Here is a 16,905-nt window from a genome sequence, read left to right as displayed (position 1 = left end):
GAATGCATAGTTAGCTCAGTCACATTAGGCAGTAAAACCAGAAGATTAAAAAATAGTAAAAGGAAAATTATTCATATAATAAAAAAATAGTAATGAATGTAAATAATTTAATTTGTATAAAGTTGCTGTAATTTGTGAATGAATAATAGCATATGTTTCAGCAACACTTTAATCCACTATTTTAACTGTATTTTCATGGCATAGTGATGTAATAAAAAAAGGAACTCCAACTAGTAAAGGCCCCACCCACTGACTACAGTTTAAACCACTGAATATCAAATTAGATACAGATATTTTGAGCCTGAAACAGATACTGAGCACAACACAACACAATAAACAGCAACACATTCAGTGCATTCTCTTACTTGATACAGAATCATGTTTCTGACCTTTTAATCACTTAAAATTTTAAATCATGAGCATTCAAACTGATGTCATGGCCACCACTGAACACTTTGCTCACTGCTGCCCCTCCCTCAGCACCCACCAACCCTGACCCAGATTAGAGCATTTCTGAGATCAGGTACTAATGCTGCTGAGGAGGAAGACCCATATGTGTGATGGTTCTGATGTCCACAAAGAATTCCAAGATCAAAATCACAAAATATTAAGCTTTTAATTGTCTTAACAAATCATTAGAGGGAGAATGAGAGATGTATTTATTTGTCACATGCACTTGAACTGAAATTCTTTCTTTGCATATACCAGTTGTTAGGAAGCTGGGGTCAAAGTGCAGGGTCGGCCATGATACAGCCTCCCTGGAGCACAGAAGGTTAAAGTGCTCTTGCTCAATGGCCCCACAGTGCCAGCATGGCATTCCATTTTATTGCATGAAATAAGTATTTGATCACCTACCAACCAGCAGACCTGTTAGTTTGTCTTTATCCTCCTATCCTCCACTCATTACCTGTATTAATTGCAGCTGTTTTAACTTGTTACCTATATAAAAAGACACCTGTCCACACACAAAATCAGTCAGACTCCAACCACTCCACTATTGGCAAGACCATAGAGCTGTCTAAGGACACTAGGGACATAATTGTAGACTTGCACAAGGCTGGGATGGGCTACAGGACAATAGGCAAACAGCTTGGTGAGAAGGCAACAACTGTTGGCTTAAATATTAGAAAATGGAAGAAATTCAAGATAACTGTCAATCTCCCTCGGACTGGGGCTCCATGCAAGATCTTGGCACGTAGAGTTGATCCCGATCAGCCTAGAACTACAAGGGAGGACCTGGTCAATGACCTGAAGAGAGCTGCGACCACAGTCTCAATGGTTACCATTAGTAGCACACTACACTATAGATGAAAATCCTGCAGCGCACACAAGGTCCCCCTGCTCAAGCCAGCACATTTCCAGACCCAGTTTGCCAAAGACTATCTAGATGATACCAGATATCCAGTCTCCAGAGCTTAACTCAATAGAAAATCTATATATGGAGCTGAAACTCCGTGTTGCCCAGCAACCTGAAAGATCTGGAGAAGACCTGTATGGAGGAGTGGGCCAAAACCCATGCTGCACTGTGTGCAAACCTGGTCAAGAACTACAGGAAACGTCTGACCTCTGTAATTGTTGTAATTGTAAACGAAGGTTTCTGTACGAAATATTAAGTTCTATTTTTATATTGTATCAAATACTTATTTCATGCAATAAAATGAAAATTAATTATTAAAAAAATGAAAAATCTTACAATGTGATATATATATATATATATATTTTTTTTTTTTTTTTAGATCTGTCTCTTACAGTTAATGTGTGTATATATACACAGTGAGGAAAATAAGTATTTGAACACCCTGCTATTTTGCAACTTAGAAATCATGGAGGGGTCTGAAATTGTCATCGTAGGTGCATGTCCACTGTGAGAGACATAATCTAAAAAATAATAATTCAGAAATCACAATGTATGATTTTTTAACTATTTATTTGTATGATAGAGCTGCAAATAAGTATTTAAACACCTGAGAAAGTCAATGTTAATATTTGGTACAGTCGCCTTTGTTTGCAATTACAGAGGTCAAACGTTTCCTGTAGTTTTTCACCAGGTTTGCACACACTGCAGGAGGGATTTTGGCCCACTCCTCCACACAGATCTTCTCTAGATCAGTCAGGTTTCTGGCCTGTCGCTGGGAAACACAGAGTTTGAGCTCCCTCCAAAGATTCTCTATTGGGTTTAGGTCTGGAGACTGGCTAGGCCACGCCAGAACCTTGATATGCTTCTTACAGAGCCACTCCTTGGTTATCCTGGCTGTGTGCTTCGGGTCATTGTCATGTTGGAAGACCCAGCCTCGACCCATCTTCAATGCTTTAACTGAGGGAAAGAGGTTGTTCCTCAAAATCTCGCAATACATGGCCCCGGTCATCCTCTCCTTAATACAGTGCAGTCTCCCTGTCCCATGTGCAGAAAAACACCCCAAAGCATGATGCTACCACCCCCATGCTTCACAGTAGGGATGGTGTTCTTGGGATGGTACTCATCATTCTTCTTCCTCCAAACACTTTTAGTGGAATTATGACCCAAAAGTTCTATTTTGGTCTCATCTGACCACATGACTTTCTCCCATGACTCCTCTGGATCATCCAAATGGTCATTGGCAAACTTAAGACATGCCTGGACATGTGCTGGTTTAGGCAGGGGAACCTTCCGTGCCATGCATGATTTCAAACCATGACGTCTTAGTGTATTACCAACAGTAAACTTGGAAACGGTGGTCCCAGCTCTTTTCAGGTCATTGACCAGCTCCTACCGTGTAGTTCTGGGCTGATTTCTCTGACCTTCCTTAGGATCATTGAGACCCCACGAGGTGAGATCTTGCATGGAGCCCCAGTCCGAGGGAGATTGACAGTCATGTTTAGCTTCTTCCATTTTCTAATGATTGCTCCAACAATTTTGTCTCTAGTGTCTTTGGACAGCTCTTTGGTCTTGGCCATGTTAGTAGTTGGATTCTTACTGATTGTATGGGGTGGACAGGTGTCTTTATGCAGCTAACGACCTCAAACAGGTGCATCTAATTTAGGATAATAAATGTAGTGGAGGTGTACATTTAAAGGCAGACTAACAGGTCTTTGAGGGTCAGAATTCTAGCTGATAGACAGGTGTTCAAATACTTATTTGCAGCTGTATCATACAAATAAATAGTTTAAAAATCATATATTGTGATTTCTGGATTTTTTTTTTAGATTATGTCTCTCACATAATGACAATTTCAGACCCCTCCATGATTTCTAAGTGGGAGAACTTGCAAAATACCAGGGTGTTGAAATACTTATTTTCCTCACTGTATATATATATATATATATATATATATATATATATATATATATAAATAAATAAGTTTTATGTTCCTCATTAGTTTGTTAACATTCAATATATTAGTGAAATTCAAGTCAGTCACACTTTCCATTTCTGAATTTTATGTATGTTGACAGTATTTCTATATGGCAGTAAAAAAATAAATGTTTTGGAACCCATGAGACTTATATTTTTACAAAAATATAAATGGGAAATGGTTGGAAACCCATTTATATTTTTACATTGATTTAGTCAAAGGGAGATAAATCATATGTAGCACATACTGAAAATTAAAAACTGAACAAAAGACTGGAATTAATTAACAAAATACATATAATATTAAACCCCAGGTTTAAAACCTTTTAACTGAGATATTTCAGACCTGTTCAAAAGAATTGCATCACATTTTGTCTTAATTAACTCAAAATGATATGTGTAAAGACTCGCCTTGAATATAGTGTTCTCCTCTTCTGGCGTTGGCAGATGGCGTGTGGCATGTCTCCATGGTATCTGAAATAAGCGACTCTCCTTATTGAGCCAGTTGAGGCCGGGGTATTTTCCACTGTTCACCTAGGAAACAAACATGTCTATGCTTTAAAACTGTTTATAAGACTGGAATTCACATTAGAGTTTTCAGTTTGTTTCTATTCACATAGGACTGTAATTAAAATGCATGTAATAATTATTTAATAAAACTGTACACATGTCTTTAGACCATATGTAACTGAACCATGAGTGCTATTTAAAAGATGTATGCGTTAGACATGCAGGGTGGACTTGAAGTTCTGACCTTAAACATTAATCAACAAATATTAACAAGCTGTCATGCGGAACAGTTCTACATGCACACCAAAACGAAGAAAACACACTATTCCAAGAAAAGGTTTTTCTTTCATATGGAAGACATTATTAATTTAAAGGGCCAGATTTTGGATAAAGTTAAGAAACTACACTTGATAAGTCACACACACACACTTAATCGCATGACCTCAGTATAGTATTTCATAAGTTCATTAACTGTTAATTTCTTACTGTTTGTGATTATTACTAAAAGGAATATCCATGCAGCTATATATACTAGTGACATATTAGACTAATGTCATTGACTAGAGTTTTCAATACTTGTAATCAACCCTTTAAGCTACTTTTTGTGATAACTCTTCTTGTTTAAACTCTGATTGTCCTTAATGAAGAATATTCTTTCTTAAAATTGTGTTAACGTTACACTCCGTCTTTTTGAATAAGTAAAAACTTCACCCATTTTTGCTTCCAGTCATCTAAACCAGCTTACATGAGAATAATATTTTAAGTAACACAATTAATGCTCACCTGAGCCAGCAGCCATGGCTTCAGACGGATTCTCCTTGGCTGGGCACTCATAGCATTTAACGTTTTAACAGTGCTTTGAACTTTCTCTGAATTTCTTCTCAAAGGACTGGAGAAGTGCCAATGAAACAGGCCCAGTGAAATGTGTATGCAAATAAACTGTGACTTGTGGCAGCTGTGAAACAAAAAAAAACAAAGTCAGCAAGATCTTATATTTTGCAAAATCAAAAACACAAACTGAATCTTAAACCATCATTAACCGCAACAAAAATAAGAAGATTAACTTGTTCAGGTGTGCGATTAGTGGTACTTGAAGATTGTATACCAAAATTGTTGCAGCTGAAATTGTCCTCCATCACTGGGCAAAATTTTGAAAAATACTTCTCGCCCCACGGAGAAAAAAATAAATTCATTGCGTAGACCTGAGAGCTATCAAATCCCGTATTTATAAAATCTTACATTGTCTATAGCAATACAGGTACCAACCTTAACCTTAAAAAGTCCTTGACATTTGGCAAGTTATATAGTGTGTGTGTGTGTTTCAGGGTTTTTAAGTTGCATTTACTTCACCCAGGCTTGAACCTGTATTGACAATAGATAAAGTATTTTTACACCCCTGTGCACATGCAAGAATTTATAAATACAGGATACGATATCTCTCAAGTTTATTTTAATTTAGTTTTTAGGTGTTGGACCGTTTCCACAGCTTTCTTTAAGCACATGCAACTCCCCTTGTTCTGTAACTCACCTTTAATAATGAAAACCTTGTGAACTGCAAATAACAGTGTTTTAACCCACTTATTCCAGTTCAGCTTTTTCTTGTGTATGGCCCTTTTTTTGCCATTTTATTTAAGCACTGCCATTTGGAGATATTCAAGGGGATGCAGAGAGACAGGGCATTACAGATACAAAAAGACCCTATGCCAGATTTTGTTCTTTCAGCTGCAGCTCCCAGGAAAATATAGAAAATGAACAGAGGTTTAAAGTAGTGGAGTGAAGGTAAGTTCAATATTTTTGAACACTGTGCACCTGCACATCGTGGTCTCATTCAATCCAGTGTAACCCATGTACATAAGTTAAAAACAATGCCATAATCTGTATTATCATATCAGATTTTGTATTTAACCTAGAGGTAGCTGAGAGCTATGGTGGATATTTATGTTATAACAAAGAGCAACCTGCAGCACAAATCGTTTTATTTTACTGCTGAAACCGATGCAGAAGGGAACTTTTCAAACCAATGTGAGTAAGTAAGAAACAATATTCAAAAATAAAAAAAACTTAACATTAAATATTTAATAATACTGATAATTTAAATAAGATTAACTTTAGCTTCGATTCCAACTATTAGAACTATTAGAAAAGTTTAGAAATAATCAGAATCTATTAGATGTCTTTCAGGCAGTTACCAAATCAGGCACTTTTTGTACACTATTTTCTATAAACTCTAAAGGCTGTTGTGTATGAAAATTTCAGGAGATTTAACAATTTATTAAAAAAAAAAAAAAAAACCATGTGTGTGTGTGTGTGTGTGTTTGTGTCACACGATGCACGTATTTGTACCAGACTTTTGGTTTGGTGCACATGTGTAATGAATACAATCCTGTTTACATGCAGAACAGAGTTAAATTCTGAGATCCCTTACAGACACATTACGTGATGAAACGCAAGTTTGTTGAGTCTGATCTGTGTGCACCGATTATCGTATTTTTCAGACTATAAGCCGCTACTTTTTTCCACGTTTTGAACCCCGCGGCTTAAACAAGTGGCTTATTTATGAATTTTTCCTGGGTTTTTTTCCGGTTTCACAAACTTCAAGCCAAAAAACTGAGCCCCATAACATTAGACCAATGAAATTTCCGAAGGGAAACGAAAAAAACGCACCTCACCTGTGTTCTGAGCTGCACAGCATCGGGAGAAAAAACTTTTTTTTTTAACGCACGACGATGCCAAAAGATAAACTCCCGAGAGAAATAGTTGTGAAAGGAAGGAGGAAGACAGTGAACAATGACTTTCTTGGTCGGCTACTGTTTAGATACAAGCCGTTGTAGCGCGTTGAGTCTGGGTGAAGGGAGAGCTCACTAACTCCAGTTGCAACATAAATCGTATAAACACAGACAGGTTTCCAAAACTCGTGCTTTTTTATTTTTCTTGGCAACAGCGTTACTGGTTAGTCAAAGAAACTTAGAAATGAGCATCAGAAAATAATAAGGACATATTCCTTGGTCTTGCACACATGCAGTAATACCAGAAAAATGCGGCGGCAGGCTATTCCCAAATAGGTGCGGCTTATTTATGTTCAAAATAAAAATCTTTGTCAAATTAAGTGTTTATAGTCCGGAAATTACGGTAGACTTCTTCGATAAATTACCGCCCATTTCATCCGGCTCTGCAAACCTGCGCTTGAGGGCCTTGCTCAAGGCCCTTAACCCTCTGTGCTCCAGGGGCACCGTATCATGGCCGACCCTGTCCTCTGACCCCAGCCTCTGAGCAGGCTGGGATATGCAAAGAACGAATTTCACCGTGCTGTAACGTATATACGACAAATAAAGGCTATTCTATTCTAAATAAATTGAATCAATAACTCGTGTTTTTAATGCAGACATTTATTAAAGTATGCTGAAATAAGCAGAAGAGTAAAGTCTACATATATTTAGAAATGTAAATATTAAATTAAAATAACACACAATCACACTTATATACACATCTGTATTACCCAAATGCGGTCTAACTAATGTAAACTATTTTAGAGCTGCAACAACTAATCAATATAATCGATAATAATCAATAATGCAATTGGCTGTGGACGAATGGCATTATATAATTAGTTGGGCTGCTGAAGTTACTTCAGGTTACGGTTTGCATGACGGCAAGATAACATCCGCTTGCGAAATGTAGGAGAGCACAGGGTCAAGCGGCAGCAGGAAAAGAGAAAACACTGGTGTCACGGATGAAGGCGAAACAGCAGCATGGTGAGCAGAACTGTATAACCCTCATCATGGGGAAATGGTGTAGTTTAATGAAGTGCTGTTGTGTAAACTGTTTGTTTGTAACTTCGAGACAGTTGTACTGAATCTGTTCAGTTGTGACTCGCGAGCATCAGGTTGCGTCATCAGTTCGCTCACGACGTTGTGATCAATTCAAATAAAACGGTGCAAACAAACGGCAAATCTATAGGCAGCAAATAACAGCAGCAGTAAACGATAAAATATTTAGTCACTTTTGTGGTTTTTTGCTAAATGCTTATGATTTTCTACACCAATTGATTTGTTTTCTTTTTTTAATCAGGCCTGCTAGCTTACCGTGTGTTTACATTCCATTCTCTTTTTATAGCTTTTGTCTACTGCAAAAGTTAATTTATCTGTTTTTTAACGTAATTTACTGCGGCGTTAATATACTTTCAAATGCTTCTTTTCAATGTTTGTATATTTAATTTATGTATATATCATTTAATTATACAAAATTTAAAACCAATACAAATTTTGATTTACACAATTTCTACCTTGCAAACCCAAATGTTTTTTTTTTTTTTTTTCTTCCAGAAAGAAACAACTCAGCATGAGTGAATTTGTTGAAAGGAGAAATCCCCATGCAGCCCACAACATGCTTAAAAATGTCCAAATTAAAGATTAATATCAATATCAATATCTGGCTTTTGCATTTTTTAAGATAGACTTTTATACATAAATACTCTGAATTAAAGTTCTTTATAGTTATAATAAGACAAACATTTACATGGGTTCATGTGAATGAACTGACAACATAATTAGATCAAATGTTTGCATGCTATTCATTTTTATTTAAGTACCCCGGCTAGTACCCCGAACCCTGGCACTGTGAGGTGGTCACGCTACACAGTACACTAATGTACCAAGCAATACAGAACAAAATTGTATATGTCATAACTAGATCCCTTTAAAACTAATTAATGTCAATTGATCTCATTTACGCTAAATAATAAAATTTGTGAACATTTGTCTAAATTTAATTTATTATAAGCAAAGAAATCAGGTTTTGATGTTCAACTAAATATGTTTATTTAAACTTTGCATTACAGTCTCTCAAGTCTGCAAAATGAGCACAGTTTTTCAGTTTTGTCAGTTTTTTCAACAGCACATCAGTTGATCTTGAGTGTTCTTTAAAAGTTGTGTCAGGTGGAAACAAGGCCTGTCCAATGGAATTCATCAAAGTTCATAACTTACCTGGCACAGAGAAATTGAGCATGTGTTGCTATGACAACTTAGCAGAAGCAGGGCTTGTGATTTGTGGAACTGAAATTGATGGAAATTAGCCAGTCTTTCTGAAATAAACCTGGAGCTTGAGCGCACTAAACCTTTAAAATTCATTATATGTTACCGCCAGTTACCATCCAGTTAGAGCCAGTTATATGTTGGAAACAGTTACCATCACAACACAACAGTTTGATGACCTGTGAACAATTAGATTGTCACATGATCTCAGTATAAATACATCTGTTCCTCTACTGAAAAAAAGGAAGACGAATAATGACCAACTGACTAATTCATGTGTGGGACAATGTTCTGGAAAATAATAAGATTTAGGTTATAAAAAATATCTTATTTTAAACATTTAAGATACACAGTGGATATCATGCAGAATTCAGCCACAGACAACGCAAACACAGTGTTTATCACGTTGGCACAAACAAATGATTGCAAATCTAAATATTTCTCAATTGTGCAACTTGTGAAAATACAAGTTATGTCATAAGGTATCAGCACAGTCGTGTGGAAAGAGTTCCCATATTACCAGCGTCTCCTACAGCTATACATTAGCAAAGCCATAACCACACATTTTAACACAGTGCAGTATTAGAAACACACACACACACATGTTCCATTCTGTAAAAGACTTGACACTGCAGCAGATAGTTTCATCAGAATAGCATTCCAAAAGACTAAAAAAAGAGAAAAAGTAAATGGACACCTGATTATTAAACATGTGCTTGTTAAAAGTCCTGATCATCTTCTCTCTTTAAAAACAAGTTTGCCTTTTGAAAATGTTCAGCATCTTTAGACAGTAAAGTAGTAAAGTGGCACTGTGTGTAAACTGGTCCAGACATTGTGGTGAATTAGATTCTGAAGAATTTGTTTCCAATTTACAAAACATGTTTGGGTATTTTTCTACTTTGAGAAATAGAGAACCATGTTAAACGAAGTGTATTATAAACATTTAGGTCCATATATTTACATATATGGAAACAAATCCTTCAGAAACAAATCCTTCAGAACCTAATGGGAATCTCTTGGGACATCGACACAATTCAAACATTTTTGGCTCTATACACCACAATGGATTTGAAATGAATTCAAATCAAGTTGTGCTTTAACTGCAGACTGTCAGCTTTAATTTGATAATTTAATTTACATTCAAATCAGGTGAACGGTGTAGAAATTACAACAGCTTGCATTTGTGCCTCCCACTTGTTAAGGGACCAAAAGTAATGGGACAGAATAATAATCATAAATCAAACTTTCACTTTTTAAATACTTGGTTGCAAATCCTTTACAGTCAATTACAGCCTGAAGTCTGGAACGCATAGACATCAACAGACGCTGGGTTTCATCCCTGGTGATGCTCTGCCAGGCCTCTACTTAACTGTCTTCAGTTCCTGCTTGTTCTTGGGGCATTTTCCCTTCAGTTTTGTCTTCAGCAAGTGAAATGCATGCTCAATCGGATTCAGGTCAGGTGATTGACTTGGCCATTGCATAACAATCCACTTTTTTCAAATCCATTGTGGTGGTGTATAGAGCCAAAAATGATAGAATTGTGTCGATGTCCCAATATTTATGGACCTGACTGTATATACAGTATACGTGTGTGAGTGTGTGTATATATATATATATATATATATATATATATTTATAGGTCCAAAGAAATTCAGAAACAAATGAGAAAGAAAGTAATGAAAATCCATCAGTCTTGAAAAGGTTACAAAGCCATTTCGAAAGCTTTAGGTAATGGAACATGGAACAGTGGAGAACCTTCCCAGGAGTGTCCTTCCGACCAAAAGTACCCCAAGAGCACAATGACGACTCATCCAAAAGACCCCACAACAACATCCAAAGAACTGCAGGCCTCACTTGCCTCAGTTAAGGTCAGTGTTCATGACTCAACTGTAGGTCAAGAAGCTTTTATTGTCATTTCAACCATATAGAGCTGACGCATTACACAGTGAAATGAAACAACGTTTCTCCTGAACCCTGGTGCTACATACAACAACAATCAAAGAAAACACAGGGCGAAGGACTAGTAAGTGTCCTCACCACAAAGTGCATCGTGTGCAACCTGGTGCAAACAGTGTAAAAACAACACAAGACACTACAGGACAGTGTAGGACAAATACTGTTGTATATTGCACACTGTGGTGTGTAAAAGGGTAAAGTGAACATTGTAAGTAACAAATATTTAAACAAAATGTTGTGCAAAAGAGCAATAGCTGCAATCCAAAGAAAGATGTGCAAAAACGGCATGTAAACAGTTTATGGTAATGAAGTGATGTAATATGAGTGTGGTGAAGACATGGATGTGTAAAGTGAGTACGGGTGTGTGTTGAATCCAGGTTGTACGGATCAGTCATACAGTTTTGTGTGTGTGTGTGTGTGTGTGTGTGTGTGTGTGTGTGTGTGTGTGTGTGTGTGTGTGTGAGTTCAGTTCAGTTCTGTGTTGAGAAGCCTGATGGCTTGAGGGAAGAAACTGTTACACAGTCTGGATGTGGCAGCCCGAATGCTTTGGAACTGCTTCCCTGATGGCAGGAGGGTGAAGAGTGTGTGTGAGAGCTGTGTGTGAGGGGTGTGCAACAGGTGTGTGGGGTCGTCCACAATGCTGTTGGCTTTGCGGATGCAGCGTGAGGTGTAAATGTCCATGATAGAGGGGAGAGAGACTCCGATGATCTTCTCAGCTGTCCTCACTACCCTCTGTAGGCTCTTGAGATCCAAGACGGTGCAGTTCCCAAACCAGGCAGTGATGCAGCTGCTCAGGATGCTTTTAATGGTCCCTATGTAGATCATGGTCAGGATGGGTGGAGGGAGATGGGCTTTGCTCAGCCATCTAAGGAAGTAAAGATGCTGCTGGGCTTTCTTGGTGATGAAGCTGGTGTTGAGTGACCAGGTGAGGTTATCCGCCAAATGAACAAGGAATTTGGTCCTCTTGAAAATCTCCACAGAGTATCCATTGATGTTCAGTGGAGAATGTTGTTTACTTAAGGAAAACACAGAGCGACCAATCTCTTTAGTTTTGTCAACGTTCAGAGACCGGTTGTTGGCTCTACACCAGGCTGGTAACTGGTGCACCTCCTCTCTGTGTGCTGACTCATCATTCTTGCTGATGAGACCCACCACAGTCATGACATCGCGAACTAGATGATGTAATTCGAGCTGTGCATTGCTACACAGTCGTAAGTTGGCAAGGTTCTGGCGTGGTCTAGCCAGTCTCCAGACCTAAACCCAATAGAGAATCTTTGGAGGGAGCGCAAACTCTGTGTTTCTCAGCGACAGGCCAGAAACCTGACTGATCTAGAGAAGATCTGTGTGGAGGAGTGGACCAAAATCCCTCCTGCAGTGTGTGCAAACCTGGTGAAAAACTACAGGAAACGTTTGACCTCTGTAATTGCAAATAAAGGCTACTGTACCAAATATTAACATTGACTTTCTCAGGTGTTCAAATACTTATTTGCAGCTGTATCATACAAATAAATAGTTTTTAAAAAATCATACATTGTGATTTCTGGATTTTTATTTTTAGATTATGTCTCTCAAAGTGGGCTCTCACAATTTCAGACCCCTCCATGATTTCTAAGTGGGAGAACTTGCAAAATAGCAGGGTGTTCAAATACTTATTTTCCTCACTGTGTGTGTATATAATATTTTATTATATATATATATATATATATATATATATATATATATATATATATATATATATATATATATATATATATATATATATATCACACACACACACACACACACACACACACAGACACACACATTATATATATACAGTGGTACCTTGACCTACAAGTGCATTAATGTACGAGTTTTCTGAGGTACGAGCGGTCACTCTGTCGATTTTTTGCTTTGTCACGTGAGCAAAGAATTGAGGTATGAGCTCAAAACACCGCTGCTAGATGACGAAGCGAAGCCAGAACGCGAAGATCATGACAAAAATTAAGATAAGCAAAGAAGAAAAAGTAAAAAATGTAAAGTTTGGGGATACGTAGTGTACAAGAGTGATAGTAAACAATTTGTTTTCCCTCCTCCAGACGTACCCAACTTAATCCACCTCTTAATAGCACCACTATCACGTTGCGATTATAGAAACCATCAATTCTATACAAGAACGCAATATAAAAACATGGGCATTACAGAGAGAGAGACATTTCACATATGGAGGGTGAAAACCATTTTACTTAAATTTTATTTTATTTTTAAGAATGTCTGAGACCAAATCAATTTCTCTTCCTCAGGTCAGCCATTGTAGGCATAAAAAAAAGTCTAACTCAGATGTATTAATGTGTGCAGAGCTACAGAAGTGTTTTGCTAGTCAAACTTGCCTGTAACTTTTTCCCTCTGACCAACCAATCAGAGGATGGAAAAGAAATGCTGACACTATTCTGGGCCAGCTAGCTGCCCTGTGAGGAGAATTTAAATCTGATGGGTTAAAGAACAGTCCCAATGCTAATGTAGGCTAAGGTACATCAGCCAGCACTTACAGACTGTGAAGACTGATTGTGTTTAGACCAGCAGAGAAGGCTTTGATGGCTCACCACTGATAGATAGATAGATAGATAGATAGATAGATAGATAGATAGATAGATAGATAGATAGATAGATAGATAGATAGATAGATAGATAGATAGATAGATAGATAGATAGATAGATAGATAGATAGATAGATAGATAGGCAGGGTATAATTATTAATATAAATATAATTCTATATTTTTCAAGCACATTTCCAGTTCCAAATCAGAATAATAATTTTCAGGTGATGTCTAATTGTTAATAAAGGGAGGTGTATCAAAGTGCCAATTACTTTAAATTCTGACATGCATAATTATTGGCCAGCTTTCTACTACAGGCAAAGATGTAAAAACAAACAAACAAACAAAAAATAGACTTCACTGTCACTGTTTGCCAATAATAGTAATCAGGGTCACGCAAAAAAAACAAAAGGCTCAAATTAATAGCAAAATTTCTGTTATCGGTTACCAGAAACCCTTTAGCATCCAGTACCACTATTTTCTACAACTGTAACTGGAATCTCCAGAAGTACAAAGTGTCAAAAACTCAGATAATTTTGCTGAAGTAAAGAAAAGCTAAAACACAATCCTGACTTAACAAAAATCACAAGCTGAAGCATTAAGATTAGGCCAAGAAATATATGAAGAGTGAAATGAGAGTAACCCTTGATGGGTAGACCCATGGTTAGTTCACTAATAGATACAGAGCTCCAGTCTGAGTAAGCTGACAGCAAGGTCAGCGTAGTTTTATGATGTGGGCTGATATTAACATATTAACATAAATTAAGCCAGAAAAATCCTCCAAAACTACTACCAGTTTCTGGAAAGTACTTTCTTTAAACAATGGTACAAGAAACATATAGAAGCATTAAAGATGTGATGATCTTTATGCATGACAATGTTCTATCACATACAGTTAATTACTCCACTTTTTTCCCTCCAACTTTTGTCTAAACATCAACAGATTTAGATCACAGAATTATTAGACCAACCTGAAGAAACTTGTCCCTTGGATTTTTTTTAAACATATACAAACAAAGTCACCAAACAGGAAGTCATGGCATGTCTTGGCACCATTGTTATGTATTCAGATCAAACAACATGTGAGTGAAGGAACTGGACGTACAGGACAGATCTTGTCGAATAATCAGAACATTTGGGTCACAGTGTCATGAGACCAACAAAAACTAAATTGTTCTTTCAAGTTTTGTGCCGATAACATGCTAATTAATTTGCGAGTAAAGTAACCAAACAGGAAGTTAGGGCACATTACAGAAACATTTGAAGTATTGACACCAAACTTGGCATACATGTTTAGCAACTTGATCTGACACTAAATAAGCTTCGAGTTTATTTGCAATTTGGGAGGGCTACTAAAAACAGGAAGTCAGGCAATACCTCTGCTGGTATTGCCTTACTTAATGGCCCCTTAATCTCAGCTAAAAGCTAAATTTGCTAAAGGCTTTGATTTAGGCTCTTTTATTACAAGGTCACTGTTTTTATGTTTTGTCTTGTATTCTGAAGCTGATCTTGTGCTTAGTCTGTGTATATCTGATATATTGGTTCATCAAATGCATTCTAATTTGGGCTTGTCTGCAGCAGCGTTCATTCAATTCTCATCATTGCCAGAGTAATGTGATGTACAGAAGACATTTCCTACATGGCCTGAATAATGAAATGTTCTGGTAAACATTCAACAGAAGTTTGTCAGAAGACCAACAGAAAAGCTGCCGCTTCTTCTTGTGAAATGACACTTGGATTTTCACAGTCTCAATAATGTAAAAATAATCATTGGAAATGGGCATGTGGGCTTCACACTAATACTTCATAGAAAACAAGGACACAATTCTCATCTTCCAAAGTCCACATTTTTATGATAGTTAGACATCATTTGTGATTTGATGTGACATCACTTTCCCCTATAAGTTATAAACTCTTGAAAAGAGGCTAAAACTGAGTGAAATTTCTTTTATCAGTTACAGGTTGCCTCTAAAGGTATAGAGTGGACAATGTAAAGGTTAAAAAAACACTTGATTCTGAACACAATGACTTCAGTTCAAAAATAAATCTTTAATTACAAGAACTAGAAATTTAGAAGCACAGGAAAATAAATCGTGCTTAATCTTTTTTCTATATCTGATCAAACCAAGGCTCAATTTCACAGCATTAAGTGCATGAGTTAAAAGGACATACATATGAGAATTGTATAAAATATAACTCAATGCATTACTAACATTTTGTTAAGTCATTGTTGTATCTCATTACAACATCTCATTAAAAACGCCTGAACACTGAATGAGTTTGAGAAGGAAGCTGTTGGATTGCTGTGAGACTTCAGCAGGTTTCTGTAGTTGAGCTCCACTGGTACAGTCGGAATGTAGCTGAGTTACTGCTTCTCTCATAAGATTCTCTAAAGATCTAACATAATAAACACTTTCTCAGTCATGTTGCACTGCAGGGGACTTGTGATCAACACACACTTTTACACTCCGCAAAGAAAACCTTCAACACAACCAGCAGCTCGCCACATGTGTGTTTCTCTCTCTCTCTCTCTCTCTCTCTCTCTCTCACACACACACACACACACACGCGCGCGCGCGCGCGCTCGTTTGTTTGTTTGTTTGTTTGTTTTTGCGACATTATGTAGAAGACAAACACAGTTTATATGAAAAAAAAAAGAAATGAACAAATATTTTAAGATGAAAATAAAAAAGTAAAAATAAAGGATAAGATTTGTGTGTGGTTCGGTTTTCACTTAGCATTTCAACAACAACCCATAAACACACACACACACACACACACACACACACACACACACACCTTAAAGCACCACTTTTGCAACTCAGTAAACTACATTTCATTGTAACTGAAGTTAAATCATTAATTTGATGAAAATTACCTTCAGTGAGGGACAGAAGGAAATCCGGTGTGAGTCTCAAATGAGAACAATCTCAGTGTTGATCCCAGCAGGAGAACACCAGCAGGCGCCTGAGCTCCTGTCCCAGGTGAGCTGTTACACACCAACCATCAAACCAATTCTCCTCCACACACCATCTTCTCAAACTAACACCATTTAATACTCACGACGCAGGATAGTTTTGTTTATCAGTCTATTCAGAGATAAAGTCACTCAGAGCAGACTGTAGGTAACTCTAACTTGTGATTTGCAGAACTTTAAGACAGGTTCCCACCCTTCCGGATGTTAGACACAGCAAACGGAAGCAGCTCGTTTTCCATAAAAAAAAAAAAAGCTGAAAGAGAAAATGCCGCGCTTCGGCGTAACTTTCGCTCACGTTACAGTAACAACTACAGCATGACCAAAACGCACGCGCGTGTAACAGTTGGACTGTTACACTTATAATGAAGCAAATGTAGTGGAGTTAAATCATATTTTAAGATTATTGGTGTGATGATTTGTAAAGACTTCCACTTTCAGTTTTAAAACCGTTCTGCTCCAAAATACACGAAAACGATTTTTACTGCTGACTCAAAATATACAACATAATAAAAAGTCCCTTCAGT

The 16,905-nt window shown here is 37.2% G+C and overlaps 1 protein-coding gene across 1 annotated transcript in view; it reads right to left on the bottom strand.

Moving 5' to 3' along the window:
- irf5 (interferon regulatory factor 5) overlaps positions 1 to 16,601 on the bottom strand; it is a 28,214-nt gene extending 11,613 nt beyond the window's left edge. Inside the window, exons 1-3 of the mRNA XM_046872908.1 lie at positions 16,283 to 16,601; positions 4,625 to 4,796; positions 3,743 to 3,865 (exon numbers count right to left, since the gene is read on the bottom strand). Coding sequence (XP_046728864.1) covers positions 3,743 to 3,865; positions 4,625 to 4,675 — 174 coding nt within the window. The 5' untranslated portion in view covers positions 4,676 to 4,796; positions 16,283 to 16,601. The remainder of the gene's footprint in view (positions 1 to 3,742; positions 3,866 to 4,624; positions 4,797 to 16,282) is intronic.
- Between the last annotated feature and the right edge of the window lie 304 nt (positions 16,602 to 16,905).

The sequence above is a fragment of the Silurus meridionalis genome, chromosome 18, assembly GCF_014805685.1.
Source record: "Silurus meridionalis isolate SWU-2019-XX chromosome 18, ASM1480568v1, whole genome shotgun sequence".
In the NCBI taxonomy this organism is placed as follows: Eukaryota; Metazoa; Chordata; class Actinopteri; order Siluriformes; family Siluridae; genus Silurus; species Silurus meridionalis.
The sequence above is the reverse complement of the archived record's forward strand: the minus strand, read 5'-3'. Positions and strand labels throughout refer to the sequence as shown.